At 48.7% G+C, this 20,954-nt stretch overlaps 2 protein-coding genes and 1 long non-coding RNA gene across 17 annotated transcripts in view; 2 read left to right on the top strand and 1 right to left on the bottom strand.

Annotated features, from left to right (window-relative positions):
- STAU2 (staufen double-stranded RNA binding protein 2) overlaps nucleotides 1-11,476 on the top strand; it is a 220,086-nt gene extending 208,610 nt beyond the window's left edge. For 6 of the 7 annotated variants that reach the window (XM_039841873.1, XM_039841872.1, XM_039841871.1 and 3 more), the window contains 2 exons: nucleotides 9,117-9,205; nucleotides 10,330-10,662. In XM_039841873.1, the coding sequence (XP_039697807.1) occupies nucleotides 9,117-9,205; nucleotides 10,330-10,423 (183 nt within the window). In that variant the 3' untranslated portion in view covers nucleotides 10,424-10,662. Of the gene's footprint in view, nucleotides 1-9,116; nucleotides 9,206-10,329 lie in introns of all 7 variants that reach the window. The other variant, XM_039841867.1, reaches the window with a different exon arrangement.
- A 76-nt stretch (nucleotides 11,477-11,552) lies between these two features.
- Nucleotides 11,553-18,720, bottom strand: LOC120585501 (uncharacterized). 9 transcript variants are annotated; one of them, XR_005648358.1, is made up of 4 exons: nucleotides 16,669-17,916; nucleotides 15,277-16,545; nucleotides 13,804-13,887; nucleotides 11,553-12,980 (listed from the first exon to the last, which is right to left on the bottom strand). XR_005648358.1 is itself a non-coding variant. In XM_039841880.1 (4 exons), exons 1-4 carry the CDS (start codon nucleotides 17,979-17,981, stop codon nucleotides 13,800-13,802), a joined length of 414 nt encoding a protein of 137 aa, XP_039697814.1. In that variant the 5' UTR covers nucleotides 17,982-18,720; the 3' UTR covers nucleotides 12,987-13,799. The 9 variants fall into 9 exon arrangements, 1 of the variants encoding a protein (XP_039697814.1); XR_005648362.1 differs by having other exon boundaries at nucleotides 16,045-16,545; XM_039841880.1 differs by lacking the exon at nucleotides 11,553-12,980 and adding an exon at nucleotides 17,924-18,720 and having other exon boundaries at nucleotides 12,987-13,887; nucleotides 16,333-16,545; nucleotides 16,669-16,723.
- The window catches only part of LOC120585504 (uncharacterized), a 57,762-nt gene continuing 52,741 nt past the window's right edge, over nucleotides 15,934-20,954 (top strand). The window contains exon 1 of the long non-coding RNA XR_005648369.1: nucleotides 15,934-16,012. This is a non-coding gene — a long non-coding RNA (uncharacterized LOC120585504). The remainder of the gene's footprint in view (nucleotides 16,013-20,954) is intronic.

Below are 20,954 nucleotides of genomic sequence, written 5' to 3'. Positions count from 1 at the left end.
TCAGGAAAGAATCTGGCATCACATATTTACACCTCCGCGTGACTTTCAGTCCCCTGTTAAAGGAATGGTGGTTTGAAATATCGCGGAGGTATTACCTTACGGTTCTGGGGTCAGCAGTCAGACACATGGTCCCCTGGGCTGCGATCGAGGCGTCGGCCGGGTGGCATCCTTTCTGAGTCTCTCGGGGAGAAGCATGTCCTTGCCTCTTCCAGCTTCTATAAGCTTCCCGCATTCCTTGTCTCATGGCGCCGTCTTCGATATTCAAAGCCGGTGAAGTCCCGTCCCTCTGGCCCATCGTCATGCCTCGGTCTCTGACCGGAGCTGGGAGGGGTTCTCTAATTTTAAGAACTTATGTGATTAGATTGGACTCATATAGTCATCCAGGCAAATCATCCCATCCCAGGGTCCTTAATTTAATCCCACCGGCAAAGCCCCTTGTAAAGTGACATTCACAGACACGGGGATTAGGACATGGACGTCTTCGAGAGGTTTACTCTGCCTGCCACGGGACTCGCAGATCTCAAGAGATCCATCCCATACGATGCGGGAAATGTTGAGACTATGAGGGAAATTTTAGCATGACCTGGATATTTAGATGATAGAAAGGATGTACTGTTAATTTTGTTAAGTGTGATAATGGCACTTATCTTTATCTGATATTTGACTGAGAATACTACAGAAAAAACGTGAAAATGCATGAAACAAGAGCAGTAGAGTGCTGATCATTCTTGACCTGTGATAGGTATGTAAGAGTTCAGTATACTATTCTTGGTACTTTGGTGAACATTTGGAACTTTTATTTTAAAAAGTAAGTACATTATATATATATAATATGTGTGTGTGTATATATATATATGCATGTACATACACACACACACACACACACACACACACACACATATATATGCATTGTATATATCAGGTGTCAGTAAGAGACTAAGGAGACACCTGGGGTTAAGGTGAAGGTCTCTTCTGGCCCCCTCCCTCCTGCAGGCTGACCACCAGGATGGCCACCCAATGTCCCAAGAAAATCAGGCTCCCGCATGCTTCAGCCATTGAGAGAAGCTGCAAGGCCTTCGAGCCGCCTGCGTTGACCACACAGGACGTTATCTTCATATAAGCAAAGGTTCAGAATTAAACAGAACTGTATGGATTATATTGTTTGATCATCACTCCCTGTTCCCAACCACCCCTTCCCCGTGCAATTCAAGAATACATTAAATTCAGTAAAAATTATGAAATAACGGCACTGTAAGTTTTTACCAACCACATACTCAAACCCAAATGGGATTTCTGCATAGACCGAGCATGTGTGCACAGGTTTAGCGGGAATGCTTCTCATTCTGTCTGGATCAAAGGGTCAAGGGATCAAGAAATCCCAAATGGACCCAGGAATTGCCACCTTGAAGGTCTTGGGCAAAGGCCCTGCCGGTTGTGGGATCCTCCCACTTGGGGTTTCCAGGCGCTTCCTGTGTAGGCCTCACACTGACCTGGGGACAGTGAAGCATAGATTCCTGACCTCAAAGGTAGCAGAAGCCAAAGCCCAAATAATCGACGTTTCGGAAAGACAGTAGCTATCACTCGTATCGGAGGTAAATTGTGGAACGAGAGAACCTTCTCTCAAACGGATACATACAACCCAGCCCTGTTTTCCCGGGATCGTTTATCCCCTGGCGCGTTGGCCACGGAGCCTGTGGGTGGGGACGTGAGGTGGGGAGGAAGAGCCTCGACAGAGCGGAGCCTTGGAAATGCCTGCATCGGGGGAAGGTGAGCGAGGGCAGGGTGGTGACTCGGAGAATAGAGAGAAAACAGAAGGAAGAAATGTGTCTGCGAGCACTTGTCTGGCTGGGGCTGCTTCAGACGGAAGCTGATGGGTAATCTAGCAAGGGGTGTTCCTTGCAGACATTCTGTAAACACACTGTGATGATTTCAAACAGGAAAATGGCTCTGCCAGCCCAGGTCTGACCACCTGCCTGGGAGACGGGACATAAACATGTCAAGGACGATTCGCAGTTCACGGAGGCAAATGGCAAGGGCTGGGAGACAGGCCGGGAATCAGGAAAGTGCCCCCTGAGAAGTGGAAAAGACTAGGTGTCTCCAGCAGACAGGAGGTAGACCAGGGCGGGAGATGTCAGGGTGGGCGTCTCCGGGCCAAGTGGCCTGGGATCCCACTGCTGAGACTGACACCTGCCAGGTGTTCCTGAGGCTGGTGACTGGTCTGCCCTTCGGCCGGTCTTACTCTGGGAAACACGCTGTCATGAAGTCATAGTAAATGAGGTTGTGCAGTCAAATGGAGCCAGCTGGTGGAGGGCCTTGAATGCCGGGCCCAGGATGTGGAATGTCATTGTGAGGCTGGGAGTAATTAATGACTTTGGATTAAAGATGAGGCACGACGATAGGGTTCTCTTAGGAAACGAGATGAGTGAGCGATGTGCTAGAAAAGAATGAATGGAAATGTACAGGAAGCTAGACATAAGGTAACGTGGAGGTAAAGAGTATGAAGAACGTTATGACCGGATGGTGGGCCGCACAGAGAAAGATGTGTAACGAAAGCCCTCGTTTATTAAACACCACCGTGGTCCAGGCAAGAACCCCTGGCACAAGCGGGTGTGGTTAAGTGTTGTGGCCTCCAGTTTCCCGATGATGAGAAAGAGGCTCGCGGAGTTCGAGGGACTTGCTGGCCTGCAGTACAGCTGGCATTGTCATCTCGGCCTGACAGACTCCCAGCGCCATGTCCTTCCACCCTCCTTGTCCGGGCAGCGGGAGAGTGTATTAGTCTTCTCTTGCTGCTATAACAAGTCAACAGACTTGGTGGCTTAACACGACACTAACGTAGTTCTGTCGGTCAGACGGGGGCCTCACTGGACCAAATAAGAGCAAGGTGTCGGCAGTTCTCATGGAGGGCTCTAGGGGTGAACGGGTCTCCTCGCCTTTTCCAGCTTCTACAGGCCACCCGCGTTCCATGGCTCGTGTCCCTCTTCCTCTGTCTTCAAAACTAACGATGTTTCATTTCTTTGACCATTTTTTCTTGGCCACATCTTTCTCTCTGACTGAAGCCAGGAAAGCTGCTCTGATTTTAAGGTGTGATTAGATTGAGTCCACTTGGATAATCCAAGATAATCTCTCCATGTCAGCGTTCGTACCTCAATCCCAGAATCACTACTGCCCAGCCCAGAGCGCGATGCTTGCTTTGTACCGATGCTGTGTTTTGGTAAACACCATTGCAAAGGGGGCTTTTGTCGAATGGAAAGTCATTCAATGGAGGACAACACAGGCATTGAAAAGTTAATGGTGTTGGCAACACAGAAAGAGCATGGTTGGAGGACGACGGGGCAGCGTGAACGCCTCTGCTCACGTTCGTTCTGAACACACTGCGAAAGCTCCTTAGCACAGTTGATCCCGCCTTCGGTTCGACTCTGTGTTATTGTCAAGGCTGGCAGAGGCATAGGTCACCCCACGTCGGAGTCTGACCGCAGAAATAAAGGTGAGGGCTAAGTCTGGAGCTTAAGCATCCACTTTTGCACTTCTAAAGTTGAGATTCCCGTTCTTTGCTTCAGCAGGCTGTCTCACCCCCGTGTGTCTGTCCACCCCATCCCCCTTTTTTGTCACAGTGAGTAGCCACGACCTTACCAGGCTGACTGACACCCCTTTGTTCCCAAAGTAAGCCACTCTATAAAGCACCAATTTTATGAAAATTACCTCAACCGGTAGGATTACGTAAGCATAAATAGAAAGTTCAGTCTGTGACGAAATTATTAGAAAGCTGGCAGCAAATGGTTTCATTAAAGCTCAGTATAATCCTTTTCTCATTTCATTTTTAAAGTCCTGGCGTTGATTCATCTCCAATGCAATAGACTGAGAATCTTATTATAATGTGATAAAACTTAGAAATATAATTTTCTCTTTTTCTCTTATTTTATATAGAGACTTGGCATTTGTTATAGATCCTTCAAAAAAAAAATGATGTCTTAGAAACATTAAAATTCACATTCTTTGGGCACTAAGTCTTCAGGCTTACTGAGGATCCTTCTGGTTTTCCAGCCGTTTAAATGATTTTATTGAGTCGGTCTCAAAGATCGTTGGGATGAGGAGGTAAGAGAGGCCGAAGCTTGTTTCTCCCCCCGACGAGCAACCACAAGACGGTGGGAGAAGAAAAACTTTCAAAGAGTAGAGAAGAGAGGTGAGTCAAGGGAGCGAGACTCAGTACCCAGGTGACCACGCGGAGAGCGGTCCTGTGGGTTAAGAAATGGAGAGTCGATCGAGTCATTGGGTAATTCTAAGTGCCAACACGATCACGCTGACCACTTAGTTTTAGTCCAGACGGCAGGTGTGACGGAAATGCTGAACGAAGCCTCAGGAGCCAGCAGAGGGTCTGCAGAGAAGGCTGGAGTCTGGAAACTGACCATGCGATCGCGCAGAACAGTAAATCCCTTTCCCAAGTCGCCACTGTGGGAAATGACCGACAGAGTGAGAATGGAGAGGGGTGAGAAGCGTAGTTTGGCATCGACGACCTCGGAAGATGCCGCGCCGGATCCGGGCTGACCGTGAGCGGTGCTCCAGGTCGCAGGAGACGCCGAGACGCGATCGCGAGTGTGGGCCGCGTTCGCACCCCTGCTCCGCCACCTCCTGGCTGTGTGACCTTGAGGAGGTGCCTGAATTCCTCATGGGTAGGCTAATCTTTCTGGCAGGGCTGTGGTCACATCTGAGGTCACACAGGTAAAGTGCCCCGTCTCACGACTGTGGTGGAGTGATGTTCGTCAAATGGTAGCTCTTACTGTTTACAGAGAAGATAAACCAACCGTCTTTATTGCTTTTTATAAGTTAGCCAGAAGTCCTCTCATATTTATTAGCGATTGTAGTCAGAGTTATCAACGAGATGTGGGTTGATTATCTCATCAGGTCGAGAAGGGAATGTTATTTTGGAAGCCTTTAAAACATACCTGTGGAGGGAAGCAGCCGTGCAAGAATTCTGAAAATCCGTTCATGGCATCGAGTGAAAGAGCGCACCGCCATTCCAGCCTGAAGGACATTCTTTGAGTGACGACAGGCATTTTGACAGCGCATGGGGACATGCCTGGCATGTTGATACCATCATCCGGGAGGTTTTGCAAGATCTAAAACATCGAACCTGCTACCTGAGACCTGGCCTTTATCTCCTACGTGCATCTCTTCTTAGATGGAAATGAGCAGGTGCCAGCGGGTCCTGGACTCGCCGGAGCAAGACTTCTGGCTCCTGGCGTTCAGGCAGCAACCATTAGCCTGTAAATGTTTTTTTTTTAACTTTGGTTTTGGTTGTCATTTGGGCCTTTTAGGTATTAACACAGAACCAAGAAGCTCTGGGGCTCTTAAGAGTCTCCTTCAGCAACCCCACACTGTACCTTTCAATTTCCGGGCACTGAATAGCTGTCTGTAACAGTCCATTTGGGAAGAAATTGATAAAAATCAGCATTCCTGCCAATAATTCACTTATGAAGGGATCAGAACAAAATAGTTGTTCATCTGCTCAAAATTGCGGAAAACACAAAGAGCTCTAAGTCCACCGGCCCAGCCCATGAAGGTGTGCTATCCGGCAAGGCCAGCCATGGGCCTGGCACTTAGCTCCACACCTGTGCACGTGAGGTGGGATGCCAGAGTTCACGTTCACGTCCACACCCACGGGACCATTCTCAGCATAGCCACCTGGGAAGGCTGCCCAGCCACCTCTGCATTTCGGGGCTTTCAGGAACCTCAGAGGTCACCTAATTGGATTTAAATGAGAGTCAAATCTCTGCGAATTTATGTTTTGGGGGAAGGGAATTGTACTGATCTGAGTCTTTTGAGGGAGTTTAATTTTGGAAAGAAAGGAACTTCACTCAAAGCCAAGTCTAGTGAATAAGGTAAAGAATCAGGATGGACAAATGAAAAGCAAGGCGAGGCCATAAAACGGCGGCACAGGGCTGCTCCGGTGACCCTCAAAGCGGGTCTGAGGGGTGATTCCAAAGTCACCTGGACAAAGGACGCTCTTCAGACTGCCGGCCTGGCCACGACCTCTCAGGAGCGGACGGGAAAACTCATGTTCAGGCCTTTAAAAGGGTGCACGTTCTCTGGCCCAGAAGTTCAGTTTCTAGGAGTTTCTCACAAGGAAATTACTGAGATGGCACACGAAGATTCAACCGTTAGGAAGCTCGGTGCTGGGTTAATAACAGCTTAAAAACCGGGAGTGGCCTGAAGGTCCAACAGAGGGACTGGCTGAACATAGGACACATATGGTCCATGGGACACGGAGCAGTCTTGGAAATGATGCTACTGAAGTGTTTCCGTTGCTATGGAGAACTGCTTATGTAAAATGAAAAGAGCAGGTTGTATGACAAGGTAAGGTGTGATCCAGGTTCAAGGGTGTCCGGATGGGTCGGGCATAGAAAAGGATGGGGAAAGGCAGATCACGTTGCGGATGGCAGGTGGGACTGTGAATATTTTCGTTTTTTTTTTTTTTTGCCTGTCTACATATTATGATTTCTCTGCAATGAAAAACTGTTTTTACAATAAAAAGTAACAAAAGGAAACGTCAGAGAGAGGAGGAAGAGGCGCCGATATCCTGAAAGAGGAATTACGATGAACCAGCATTCGCTTGTTAGAGCCGCCGTAACTCAGAGTGGCTTAATCAGCAGAAAGTCATTGTCTCCATCCTGGAGGCTGGAAGTCCAAGGTCAAGGTGTCAGCAGGGCTGGTTCCTTCTGAGGGTCATGAGGGAGGAACCAGTTCCGTGCCTCTCCGAGCTTCTGGTTATTCGCTGGCGATCTTTGGCGTTCCTGGCTTCCGTGCATCACTCCGATCACTGCCTTCCCCGTCGCACAGAGTTCTCCCTGTGTTGTGTTCCCACGTCCATATCTCCCTGTTTTATAGGGACGTTGGTCACATTGGATCGGGGCCTGCCCTACCCTCACATGACTTCGCCTTCATTAGTTACATCCGCAATGGTTTTATTTCTAAATAAGGCCACATTCTGAGGCACCCGGGGTTGGTACTTCAACATATGAATTTGGGGGAGGACACAGTTCAACCCATAACAGTACCCCAATGAATAGCCATGCCGCTCCAACCCGATACAGGTTAGTACCAAGCTGCCACCACCCCCTGTCCCAGCCGCTGTGTGGTACGAGCAGGGACCCAGGTGAGCAGTCGTGGGGTGGGGCACAGACACCCCTGAGGACCCCAGGTTCACAGAGATAATGGTGAAAACAGAGAGCGTGAGCAGGGCCCGCCTCACCCAGCACGCCCCGGCCAGGGCCGCAGACCTGAGAGGGTATTCGGATTAGCACCTCTGAGCCAGGGAGACCAGCGTAGAGACCCGAGAGGAAGAATAGTCTAAAGAAAAAGAAAAGAACATATTGTTCCTTTTGGTTGAATGTAGGAGTTGTGATTTAAAAAATGGAAAGAAAGGCCAAGAGAGAAGGGAGAAAAAAATATTACGATCGCACAAAAATCTGCACACAGATATTTATACCGGCTTCATTCATAACCCCCCAAACACTTGGAAGCAACTGAGATGCCCCTCAATGGGTGAATGGATAAAGAAGCTGTTGTATATCCACACCGTGGAACATGATTCAGCGATTAAAAGGGGATTAGGTATCGAGCCATGAAAACACATGGAAGAACCTTAAACGCACATTATTAAGTGGAAGAGGTCAATGTGGAAAAGGTACTACTGTGTGATTCCAGCTATATGACATTCTGGAGACGGCAACTATGGAGACTTAACACGGGAGTAGTTGCCGGGCATTTGGGGGGATGAGGGGAGATGAACAGGTGGAGCACAGGAAATCGTAAGGGAGTGAAACTATTCTATATGCCACTGGAATGGCTGACACATGACATTACGCATTTGTCAAAACCCGTAGAATATACAACACAAAGAGCGAACCCTAACGTGAATTATGAACTTCAGCGAACGATAATATATCAATGCTAGTAATAGGGGCACTTGTGTCAGGGTGAGCGTAGGAGGTGTGTGGGACTCTGTACTGCCTGCTCTGTTTTTCTGTAAATCTAAAAAAACCACTTTCAAAAAATAAAGTCTATTAACTTCGAAACCGCAAAATATATTATGAATAAAGAAATGTAAACGGGATCGTGCACTTAGTCGGCCACCCAAAAGAGGCCCTGGGCAGATAAAAAGCCTGGGCAATGGCAAGAGCTAGCACTTTTTCAAAGGCAGTTGAGAAGTTACAGATGACCGGAAGTGTGACCCAGCGGGATCTCCATGAGTCAAACAACCCTGGGGCTCACACCTACCTCAGACTCCACAAAGCCCTTCTAATGGAGCTTAAAAGTGCAGGGGTGCGGGGGCGGGGAAGAAGAACCAAATTCTTACTCAGAGAAATAACCGTATGGAACACGCACACACGAATGTCAACAAGTCACGTAGATCTTATCAGCACCGCGTTTTTGGTGCCTCCCAGCTATCCAGAGAGGCTCCAACAGCCTGTCAACACCCTTCAGCGTCCCACACATTATGGGCCTAGCAACACCTTGGGAGGCTCTGCCGTGGCCAGGCCTGTCACCCCAGGGCCCTGGCGAGTGTGAATTCTCTCTCTCCTCACAGGTACCATCCCCTCAGTATGCACGAGTGTCTTCCGTCTGTTTCTCTGCTCACTCGCTGTGACTTGGTTGGGGCTTCCTGTCTATAAAATTGAACAATACCTTCATGCTAATTTTGGAAAGAGTTACCCAAGTTGGGAAAGTCCGATGTTCTCACATCTGAAGGAAGAGAATGCGTAGTTTCAGTAATGTGAGGAGAAGTCATACAAAGTCATCATCGAAGTTTGTTACGTTTACACCTTTGCAGATAAAATATTGTGGTTTCACAAAGTTGTGGATAAGGGATGAGACGTTCCTCTCTCCGCCTCCCCCATCGCACACACACCAAAAATAAAACTCACAGGATATACACGGCTCCATGGAAATCCAGCCTTTCAAACGTAATTTTCCCGAGTGGTGCAAAAGACCATTTATTTAGACCGGGGAAAATGTTAGTCCTCACCCTATCGCTCAGCTTTCTTTCACGATTACCTGTTTATTCCATTAAAGTCGGTGAATGGATCTCTTTGTTAGTCTGTGTTTGTTTTCATTTTTAGGCAGCTCTAAGTGCCTTGAAACAATTTTCTGAGCAAGGACTGGATCCAATGGAAGGGACGATGAATATCGAAAAAGGTTCTCTTGAAAAGTGAGTAAATCTTCTGTTGCATTCTTACGTTTATAGTTTCGTCACTGTATAAAAAAATAAAATGTAGATAATAAGATGGAAAAAACTCGAGACAATAATATCTATGTCTTACAAAATTATTCCCAGTACGATGAAATGCAAACAAACGAGAAGCAGTATATATGGTCATATTCGTTTCCCACACCGTGCCTGTGAAAGTTTTAATCTACTGATTGGCCATCATTTCCGCATTTTACTGCCTTTGTTGGAAATAGTTATGTGAGTTTTGTTGACCGTAGATACTTGCAAAACTAACAAAAAATTGTTGTGCACGTCTTACTGCTGAGCATTTTCTGGCTACACCAAACGTTTTCTGAGCTGAAAATGTTCACTCACGATTCCCGCTAAGTTGTGAGCACAGCAGAGAGGAAAGAAAAAGAAGGTGAGAGCCGGCTTTCTCTCCCCTTGGCTGCATTTGTTTTTTATTCACATGGTTTTATGAAACACGAGCAAACGTTGCCCCAAAAATGCGGCTCCCAAGGTCTGTAAAGGCAAAAATGCAGCTCTAATAAGTCTTTCCGAGATCTAGCTCATAGCTTTTTTAACGACATTGAACATGAGATCTTATCTGAGACTGAATTTGAGGTCTCTCCAGAGACTCAATTTATACCAAAGAAATTGAAAGCAATTGTATTTATGTGGCGGAATCCAAACTCCTTCGGAGCAGTAATAATAGCAGGTGAGGTTTCAGGACACACGCAGGAGATAGCATTTTTAGGATGAAAAAAGCAGATAACCCAGGACGTGAAAAGCAGATATGCTGATCCTGCAGTCGAAGGTGCATACCCCCAACCCAACACTTGGTCATTAATATTTAAAAGGTGAGAGCGTGAGAAGAAAACATTTGGTAAACAGACATGGAATTTTAAGTTGTCTATAGATTGGCAACCATTTATACGCTAATTTAATCAAAAACATTTCCACATGATCTCATCAGTAGACTATCTGAACATAAATATTGTTGTTTCGCTTTAAAATGTCATTTTGGTGGTGACCTTTGAATCCTGTGTGCCATCTGCTAATAAACATGTCTGAAGACGTGCAACCCTGGACCTTCAGCTCTTGTTAATGTATTAATCTTCCAGACAAGGCCAGCATCTGGGAGAGAAAGCGGACAATAAGCAGACACACCCGGCCTCCATCACTCAGGACGGCAAGAAATCAAAGTCCGTCATCTAGCAGCTCCCAGAACCACGGCTGCCACTGCATCCTTATAAACCTGTCAGCACGCACGAGGGTGTCTGTGTTCAAGGAAATGAATGACTAATACCATTATTTGAGTCTTATGTGAAGACAACACCATTCTAACACAAGAGATAATATACGTAGTACTGTTAACTGGGGAAAAAAAATCAAACTTTGTGCATTTCCCGTGGAACTTGAGATCAGATCATAACTCATTTGCCCAGGGGCAGCAGAAATCTGATCCTGCTACTGGAGCTTAAAATAACAATTAACGAAAAGTGTTAGAAGCAGAGGTAACATTTTCAAATGATGAATAGAGAAATTGGGTTTGGTTCTGTCATTCCTACTGTTTTGTCGTGGCGCTTGTGTTCAGTTATATTCTCCTCTCTCTCTCTCTCTCTCTCTCTCTCTCTCTCTCTCTCTCTCTCTCGTTTTCAATAATGCTTGACGATTCAAAAATTAACCAATGACGTGCTGTGGAATGTGACGGTTGTTGTCTTCATATAGAGTCACACGGTTTCTCTTTTTATGCAGATATTTGTAATCTTCATCCTATATCGATATGAGTAACTTTAAGGCGCACTACTCAAAGATGTATGCAAACAAACATGGTTTAAATCAGGTCAGATGTTTAATCAAAAACATGAAATAACATTAGGAACAACTAGTTTCAATATACTCCAGGAATTTAAAAAATAAAAGTCACTTGTGGGTTTTGAGCTCCATCATACTCTCAGCCACCAAGGAGGCGTCTTGCCTCTGCAAACCATTTCCCTGGATTCCACGTTCTGTTGTGGAAATTGCACCCACCCCCATTCGTGTCTTGTAGCCACTCACTGTTTGCATCGAGAGTGTTTTTAATAACTGCCTCTGGACTTGGGACAGTGGCTAGGATCAAAATAAGGAATGTCCACGCCGGGGAAGGGGGAGCCTGTTTGGGGGAGCTGTCAAAGTCTCGCCAGCCTGTAGCCCGTCACGCTCCGGGCCAGCATGCCGGAATCCAGCGTGTAGCAAACGCAGTAAAAATTTGGTCAGTTTCTGTGTGAAGCGTTGTTATTGTTGTTCTTTTCATTCCCTCGCTGTCGTCTCTCAAGAGTCACCTCGGTGAAACCCATCCCAAAGGCCACCACCCGGCCTAGTCATCCTGTGCGGCAGTGGCATTAGAGGAGATCCCTGCCACCGGCCGTATCTGCGAAACTGCGGAGCTGCCTCCTGGGTGGTTCCTGACCAGCCCGGCGTCATTGTTCAGGCTTTTTCTCCTTATTGATGTGCGAACGTTATGCAATGAGAAAACACTGTGTGCTCTAACCGCTCGCCCAGGACGACAATAGGAATATACTTATGTAAGATTTCACAAGCAAAACCACCACGCATCGTGATCTGGCTGACTCACGCGCGACAGAAGAATACACAAACAGCAGCATAAGGAAATGACTCCGGGCTGTTTGTAGTGATCCCCACGTGGGGAAGTCTGCCAGTAAGGGGGCGGGTGGGGGTGGGGCTGGTGCCCTTGTTACATAAAGCAGGTCCTGGTGGAAATACCAGCACGTTTGTAAAGCTGGGCTACACAGAGTCAGCCAGGTTGAACGGTACGTCCTGCTGCCGAGCGCCAGGGAGCAGAGGGCCCTAACTCATCCCCTCAGGAGGGGACGGGCCCCCCTCCCCAGGCCTTCACCGCACCGGAGGCAGGATCCACGGTCCAGATAGCACTGACGTGGCCGTCGTGGCTGTGAGAGAATGAGCCCAGGGCACAAGCAAAACTACTCAGTTCTCACGAGCCGAGTAGCCAAAGTCTTTAACTCCTGAGCTGTGTGGCACAAGCCACCCTCAGAGCTGATGGATCTCTGAGCCCGCCAGAGCCGTGGTGGTGGAGATGTAAACTGGCAAAGGACTTCGAGTGTAGGGGAGGGGTATTTATTCCGAATGATGTCCCATCTACCTGCTCGAAGGGCCCAGCAAGGCCTTCAGGTATTTCCCAGAACAGCAGCTCTTGCTGGGAACTCTTGGTTTCCTTTGGGTTGAATTAGCAATGCAAATGTCCCTCAGTCCCGGTCCCTCACAGGGCCCTGCTGTAAGGATGTGTTGCAAAAGCAATGTTATATATCATTAGACGGGAAACCCATTAAGTGGATTTATTGAAAGAATGTTTCTTCAGCACGAGGAGATCTTTTTGATGAAAAATGGAACTCATTATTCTTTAAAGGACACAGATTGACTTATCTCCTTTATCAATTACAGTGTCTGCTTTCAGCTTTCCTCAGTCAGCACAGGGCTTTGCAGTCAATTCCCAGTGCTGAGGCCAATGTGTTTTATGAAAAAGGTTTGTTTTTGTGTTTTAATTGGAAATGTAATATTGCACTCTGGAGCTCTGACCACTGCTCTCCAGGACGGCTTGCCAAAGATCGATGGCGAGACAGCACCGATCAGGCGGTGACAAGGACATCCCTCCCCTTTCCTGGGGCGACCTCTCTGAGTTCTTCGAGCAAGCCTTCTCAACAGTGTTGTTTTTGTCATTGTTTTTGTTTTTGTTTTGACAGCTTCAACCAATTTCCTGCAGCATAACATAAAAATATTTTAATGAAAAACTTACACTATTATACAGAGGTTTTTAGGACTCCTAGTGACCTTGGAAATGTGATCCAGACCAATCGATTGGTGTTTAAATTCTACCACAGGTGAGTTATCACCGTACCTGCCCAGAGTGTGTTCTGTACCTTTTAATTTCCAACAGCCGCCTCTTATCACATGGCCAAGAACAGTAGAAAACCTAAAGATTTTGCACACAGAGCTAAGAAGTCATTAATGGCAAAATCAGACACGACTTTGTCTTTGGTTTTCCCCTAACCGACCCCTTAATAGTGGTACCTGATAATATCGGTACCTGACACATGCATATGGTACATCGAATAAACGGACAAATGAACGACCTATCAAAGGAGTAGATAAACCTGTTAAAAGAACTAAAATTGAAATCTCATGGCTTATGTGACATAGAGATAGCCACTCACGATAATATGTGACATTAATGTGGACGAGATTGTTGTACATTTAACCCCCGGGGAGACGGTGGCGTTTCTTAATTAAAAACGGGGCCCCCAAAACACTCACTTCAGAGGACTCTGGGCCCACTGCCTTGCCCCCTGTCTTCCCCTTTCTTCATTTACACCCCTTCCCTAGGCCAGCTGATTTCATTCCAGTCCCCACCCCCAGATACCTCCTACATTTCCACAATCGCAGATGCACATCTTCCTGAGGAGGGACACTATCTGGCTCAAAGTGAAGACTGCCCTAGACTGGGTCCACCCCGACTGCCTCGTTCTGGCAGACAGCGCCCCAGGTCCATTTCACCCTTCCGAGACTCAGTTAAAACTTACCTCGCTGGGGAAGCTTTCCTCTTACATTCTGACCTCTTAACCAGAAGCTCCTGTGACCGAATCCCTAGCACATTCTGATGTATGCTGGGAATACAGAAAATAAATAAACAAAGGAAACCACTTCGCCCTCGAGAACCCACGTTCTAGGTGGAGGGAAAGACAGACAAGGAAATGGTGCGGCGTTTCGTGGAGCATTCTGTGCTCGGAACCAGCGCGTTGTATCTCGTTGTTCATCTGCTTAGGTACCGTGCTGTATTCTGGTGACGCTGTCGAAAAGCCACCATCTGCTTTCACTCTAGTAGAATATATTATCTCACCTCCACACACCCCAAATGTCTACTGACTGACTCCCACTCTTAGCCCCAATATACATGTACAAGTAAAGCTCTTTAAGCTCACCTGCACTCAGGAGGCTGATCAACTGAATTTATTCCTCATTGTATCTCCTGGCCTGGTGATAGTGCCCGCCTTAAGATGGTAAGTACTCAATAAATGTTTGCTGAATAGATGAATGACCCTAAAACCCATGCCATGAAGGATTTTCCAGTCTGTCCTGGATGCATGGACAGAGAAGTCTGGCCTATTGAATAGAGCCACCTGTCTGGGAATAAACTTCCGGTTCTACTTCTGTTAATTATGTAGCCCTGTTGAAGTCACTTAACATCTTCAAGTTTCAGCTTTTCATCCAAAAAAAAAAAGAAATAAGAATATGCCAGAGTATGTGGTCTATTTTTTAAAGCACACAAGTTGTTAAAGTAAATACAGTATTTCAATCAGAGTTGGTAGGTGTTAAAGAAAAAGCCATGGTCTGGGATTCAAGAGTCTAGAGGCCTGGTTCAGACACAGATATGACCTTGACAAAGGGTTTAGCCTTCCTGGGCCTCAGATTCCACATCTATAAAGTGATGGCCCCCAAGAGCATGGTAGCTCTAAACTTACAATATTACCATTAGTACCTCTGTTACTAGGGTTATGCTATTATTCAAATTTCATCTCTAATACGCAATTTTTTTTTAAATCAAATGCCTGCAAGGAAAAATACCACTCAAATCAATTAGTATTCTTTTGGTTGAGAGTTCTAGAAACCTATTCAAACCAGCGATGAGACATTTGTTATTTAGCTACAGGCTATTTCACAGAACCTAAGGGCAGAAATGCAGAAATAAACTGGAGCCAGGAAGAACAAGGCTGTGGGGAAACCAGGAAGCTCTCTTTCTCCCTCTTTCAAGTCCCCTCCTCCCTGTGAATGTGTGAATCATTTCTCTCTCCACACGAGCTCCTGCTACGAAAGTACACACATCAGTACACACATGGCTACCAATAGAGCCCGAGTTTACAGCCACCTGAAGAAACACTGAATCTCTCTCTTGATTTCATTCCCAAAGTCATAAAAAGCAACCCCTGGTTGGCTCGCCTTGGACCAGGCGTTCACCGCTGGCCCCCATTGTACAAATATGGCGGCCCCAACTCCACCTGTGTGGACTAGGGCAGGGTAGTCACCAGAGAAGAGAGAATCCCTGTTTTAGAAGACAAATCTCTGGTATCTGCCTCGACTGCTTCCCAGGGAGCAAGGCTCATTGTAGTCAGTGTAAACAGCGAAGCTTAAATAACTAACAGTCTCTCAGACGTCACGGATTGTTCTCAGGTTCGTGCAGGCTGTACTGTTTGTTTGCTTTTGTTTAATCCTTTCGGTCTTTAGTTTCAAGGGTCTGATGAACCACAAAGCAATTCTGAATGAGTCATAAGACTACCTAGGAGAAAAATAAAAACTTCCAAGCGATTCCAAATTAGCATATTTCTTAAAGCCTCCTTGACTTCAGCATAAATCATGAGAAATTTAAGCCACGCAGCGGTTATCCCCCTCCTCCGTGATCTCTACAAACCGGGAGACCGGAGACCACTTCCCCGCTGTCGTTATCCTGAGCGGATTTTAACAGTAAGGAAATTCCCGATTCTCACTCCTGAGATGGATAGAAATGGAGGCAACCTTGGTCTCATTTTCTTTCAAATTTCAAAGTTTCAAGGGAGCCCAAAGAAGGGAGGAGGCTTGGTTATTTAAGTGGATAGGAGGAGGCAGGCAGTAGAAAGGATCAGAAATTTGCATTTACAAGTGGCTGAAGAAGCCAAGCTGCGTGGAAGAAGAATGAGGAAATGGAAAGTTCTGGAGAAGTCATTTGTGACTGGAACAGAACTCAGGTGTTCCCTGCAGGTAAGTGTTTAAATGAGCAGTCGAAATCTTACGTTTCCTCTTGAGGGGAGGACGGGATGGTCCGGGCTGTCTATTGCCACAGCGAGGAAGTGAGGGAGGCCGCGGAGCCAGGAAAAGCACCCACAGGACCTGGCTGGCATGAGGAGGTCATAGAGGAGCTTCGACAGTCCCGTTCAGGAGGGAGGGGGAAGAGGGTGCAGGGCCGGGCAGCCTGACCCCCCCTTTGAGGGGTGGACGGCTCCTCGAGCAAAGTCTAAGTCTGCGGTCTTCTAGATACACATATACTGGCACCCTAGATGTAAGGACTGTAATGGGCGCACCTTTCCAGAGAGCCATCTGACGAGCGTATCCAAGTGTTTAGTGAAGAGGGGACGCCGTCGTCAGCAGCCTCCGCCCCCTCTCCACCCGGGGATGGCAGCTGCTTGGGTGCTGTCAGGGCGGTAGAAGCAGGTAGTGCTGAAGGAACGTGCACACGGCGGGTCTCTCTCCAGTGGCCTGTGGCCGGCGTGATGGCTGCCTCGAAGACGGAGCACCTGCAGATGGACATGGGGCGTCTGGCCTACAGACGCGGCCCACACAGGTGCTCCCTCCCCACCGGAAGCCCCTTCCACCTCGGCAGGAAGGTGTCCCTCATGCCGGTGGGTCTGTGGTCTTACCTCTGCCCGCTTTTATTCGTCTTCTGAGGATAAGGCTGCTGCTTCAAGAGAAGAGCTGCGAAACAGAAGTATTGGTTAAGACTGTGCTGGAAGTCATCCCGGTGTGGGGCCCCGGGCTAGGGCCGTGTAGGGGACCGAGGTGGTGAGGATGGGGCGTGCGTCAGCACAGACTGGGATGTGTTGACCTACATGGGAAGGCTATAATTAGGCGTTAGCGGTGGATTAAAGATGGCTGTAAACTGTTCCTCTCTCCATGGAGAAGTGGAGTTCATTTCCCCTCGAATCTGGCTGGCCCTGGGACTGCTAAATCAATGGAATCTGGCGGACATGACATTATGCGAGTTCCAGGGCTCTCTTCTGGGTCTAGCCTCCCGCTTCCTCCCTAGTGGGCCCCTCCCGCTTCTGCATCTCACTCTCGGTACCCAGCCACCATGCTGTGAGAAGCCCAAGCCACACGGAGAGGCCACACGGAGGCCACAACAGCCTTAGCTGAGCTCCAAACCGACGGGCAGCATCAACTGCCAGCCCTGTGACCGGGCCATCTTGGATGTTCCAGCCCAATAAAGCCTCACATGACCGCGCACCTCCCCGCCAACATGTGGAGCAGAAGTACCACCCAGCTGAGCCCAGCCAACCCACAGAGTGATTAGTGGTGCTGTTTCCCGTCACTTCGTTTTGGGATGGTTCGTCATGGAGCAGTAGATAACTGGACAGTTTTCATTCATATTTTCCATAGACTTGAACCCAATTGCTGGCATAAACTTGCAAAAGCAGACCTTAAATCACCCACTCGCCTCCATCCTTGCTGCACAGAACCTTCCACAATCCTGACAAGTAGTGACACGGGATTGGTGCGCTGTCTCCTTGTAGGTGCCTATGGTGGACTGGATGTCTCAGGCATGGAGTTCAGGCACAGAGGGCCTGGGAAAATTCAGCTGGAGGAGACGGGGACTTCTTCAACTGAATGAACAGAGCCCCTCGCGGCTGGGGCCACTTTTATACAGGCGGCTGAACACAGCCTCGAGTTTTTTCCTTGTCAGTCTCCATAGAAGAGGGCCAGATGCCAAGACTGGGTGGGCCCAGATGGCTAAGTTCCCATTCTTCCTTGCATTGAGGGCTAATTTCAGTTACATGATATGACACTTGATCACAATAGCTGTGTGGTTGTGGCCTTATTCAGCACCACCGATTCAGGTCTCCCAGGCTGCCCGCCCACTGTGAGCCCAGCCCGCCCGCCCAGCAGCCCACTCCAAACCTTTGGCTGGCATTAAGCTCGAGCACCAGGGCACCATGATGCCCTGTCTCAAATTCATTACTGTTGCTTCATCTGTATTAACTTTCCATCGAAATCTCAGTTGTCATCTCCTCAAGGGCAGAGGCCATGACTTGTTTTGGATTCTGGACCCTGCTACAGAGGTCGGGAAAGGATGACAAAAGCCCGAAGCGCATTCCTTTTTGTCTCATGGGAAGCCCAGAGTCAGTGGTCCTACAACGAGGGAGGGCTTGGAGCTGGCAACAAGAATGCCCCAGAAAGTTCCAGTTCAGCGGCACCAGCCCCAATTCCCCTTTTCTTCCTGGGCCGTGACAATCGTTAATCAGCTTGCTTAGATTCTCCAACTCGAATGAACTCGTTCATAACAGACGACCTTTACTTACAGCTCACACTACTGTTCTCATTCTTTGTAGTTCAGATTTGAATAATTCGAGGCATTTTAGTTTCTAGTACTATGGTGGTTTTGTTTTCGTTTTGTCTGGGACATAAACGATAGCAGAAAGATCCCATTACTAGGAAAAACTAAAATTAAACAAGGAGGTCTGTGGTGAGTTATCGTGCATGGAATTAACTCCACATCCAGGTTGGGATGATCTCATAAATTGTTCTTTTGGTTGGCAATCTCACCCTAGGCTGCCAGATCGAATTATTTCCTTGTAACTCAGACCCCCTGGGGAGTCTATAACGAAGAACACATTGTGTGCCTTGGCCAGCACGGGGGGTAGAGGACAGATGCCCGAAGTTGTCTGAGAGCCTCGGCACTGAGCTCAGCCACACATCCTTCAGGGACAATTGGTGATATTGTCAACGGCGGCGCATTGTTGCAGTATCAGGGCAGGGGTTGGGACAGAGACGAGAGGGAAGGGCCAGAATGCCGAGTCTGACATGGGCGTGTTTACACTATGGGATCTGTGTCAGACCATTTGGCCCAACACCCACAGAACAATGGAACACCCCAGATTTCTGGCATCTCAGAAAGACTGTGGCTCGAGACACAAGCCATGCAGAGCGCCAACCACTAAACAGTGGCTTCTGTGATCTCTTTAGAGGAGCCGGCCTCACATATTTGGAGGACGAAAATGGCTTCTGCAGGGCAAAAATCCCAGATCCTTTAAATCTAGTAAGGAGGAATGGACGTACAAGGGATCAAACATCCAGAAATAAAAACTGCATAGCCGAGGTGTCTCCTATTGACCTTGTAGAGGATGATAAAACCCCAGGTGGCATAAAGGGGCAAATTCTACTACCCTGGCTCAGAACCAAGCCCTCCCGAGGCTGACAATGACCGATCTCCGCCCATAGCTCAGAGAGTCATGCCCCCTGCGCGCATATTACTTGCTCCCTCTGAAACTGGCAAATGAGACAGCCCTCTAAGGTCATCAAAGACCATGGAAGCTGATCCAGAAACCATCTTTGCAGCTGGAACCCCTGGCCTGGGCCCCTCCTCCGCGGCCAGCAGCCGTGTCTCTGCGCCCATCATCTCTGGCTCACTAAGTGCCTGGCCGGGAAGGCAGCACGTGCTGAACCCTCTGCACCCCGCTCGGCCAGCCTCGCAGGGGCCAAGCTGCATCTGGATTTGGTCTGGGAGCTGCCAGCACAGGCCTCCGGGACTCTTTTAACCCGCGCAGTCAAAACCCGCACTTCGTCCCGAGAAAAGTGCCCCACGGGGCCCCACTCCTCACACGTGGCCCACCGTCTCGGTTTGCCCAGGACGGGGAGGCCCGGGATGTGCGCTAAACCGGAACTAAGCAGGCGAGGACAGTCGGTCTCCTGACTGCCAGGGCTCATCCTACAGCGGCAGAGGAGAAGCGACCACGAGCACCCCGCCGCGCCAGACCAGCTGCCCGCCGGCCGGGGCTCCCCGCACTGCCCTCTCCACCTGAGACTTGTGCCCCTGCAAACTACTTGAGCCCGCTCGGCAAGCTGTGTCTCCTAACGCCAGAGAGAAGTCGTGTGCGAGGGCCCACGGGAGACGAGTCCCTCCCACTGAGGTTCTCCCGGCTCCTTGGGGTGCCTCGCCTGCGGGTGGCGCTGTCCGTGGTCCCACCCAGGGGGCCAGTTTGCAGCCTTAGCCACACACGCGTGCTGTGAGAGCTGGTCGACAGACTTTCTCCTGCCCGAGGCCGTTTGAGTGTCTTTATAGGGTTCTGAGTCAGAGTCCTAAGCTTCTTTGAGGGTAGTGGCCTTGCTAAGCCTGGAAATATACACAGATCATAAGGAGTAGACACATTTGTTTTTGTCAGGAGATGGTTTGTCCCACCAGCAAAGAATGCACAACCCAGAATGCACGGGCTCCTTCTTGTCTCGTGGGGCCCTGAGCTGCTCCAAAGTCTCTATGGAGCACGTTGTTCCGCCGACCAGGCGGCTGAGGATGGCACGCGAGCACTGAAGGTGTTCTCTTTGAACTCCTACAGCCAGCCCCCTGCTTTCCTGCCATCAGAACTCCAGGCAGCACAGCAGAGAGAACAGGGCGCCCGGGGCATTTAAGAAGCACTAACAGTGATCACCCGATCCTAGGACGAGAGAGTCCCTGTTCTGCGCAGCTCCTGTGACACTCGCCCACCTAACTGAAACGCTAGAAAGCGGAACCAGAATGTCCCCAGAGCAGTGTTAGAATGTCATACTCGATTTTCTGCAACTGGAGATTCTTTGGAACTTTAAATGTCCACAGTTTAGTCTGAATTTTTGCAGTATTGTATGGGGGCTAAAATTACCGAGAACCCAGCTCGCTAGGCCCAAAAGAGGGAGGAGAACCCTTCAAAACCTGAAACTGTATGGCGGGAAAGTCAAAGAGCTGAACCCCACACTCTCTGCCCCTGATTTTATTCTCCTCCTTTATCCAGGCCCTTGTAGGCCAGACAGACTTGTCTTCTCGTCTCCTCTTAGTCTTCTGAACCCGCCTGGCCCTGTCCTGCCCCCATATGTTCCTCTCGCCCTCCTGTTTAACATGTCCTCCACTCCCCCTTCCCTGCTCACCCGCCTTCCCAGGTGCAGCTCAAGTCCTGCCTCCTGC

Source organism: Pteropus medius, unplaced genomic scaffold, assembly GCF_902729225.1.
Source record: "Pteropus medius unplaced genomic scaffold, Ma_sr-lr_union100, whole genome shotgun sequence".
NCBI classification, from domain to species: domain Eukaryota; kingdom Metazoa; phylum Chordata; class Mammalia; order Chiroptera; family Pteropodidae; genus Pteropus; species Pteropus medius.
Note: the sequence above shows the minus strand (reverse complement) of the source record. Positions and strands in the feature narration are given on the sequence as shown.

Coding starts and splice junctions, on each gene's coding strand:
- LOC120585501 (XM_039841880.1), bottom strand. CDS start 17,981: ATGAATTTGAGACAGGGCATCATGGTGCCCTGGTGCTCGAGCTTAATG. Junction 16,724..17,923: donor GAGCTTAATGCCAGCCAAAG/GTTTGGAGTGGG, acceptor TCTGTTTCGCAG/CTCTTCTCTTGAAGCAGCAG. Junction 13,888..16,332: donor TCAGATGGCTCTCTGGAAAG/GTGCGCCCATTA, acceptor CTGTATTCCCAG/CATACATCAGAATGTGCTAG.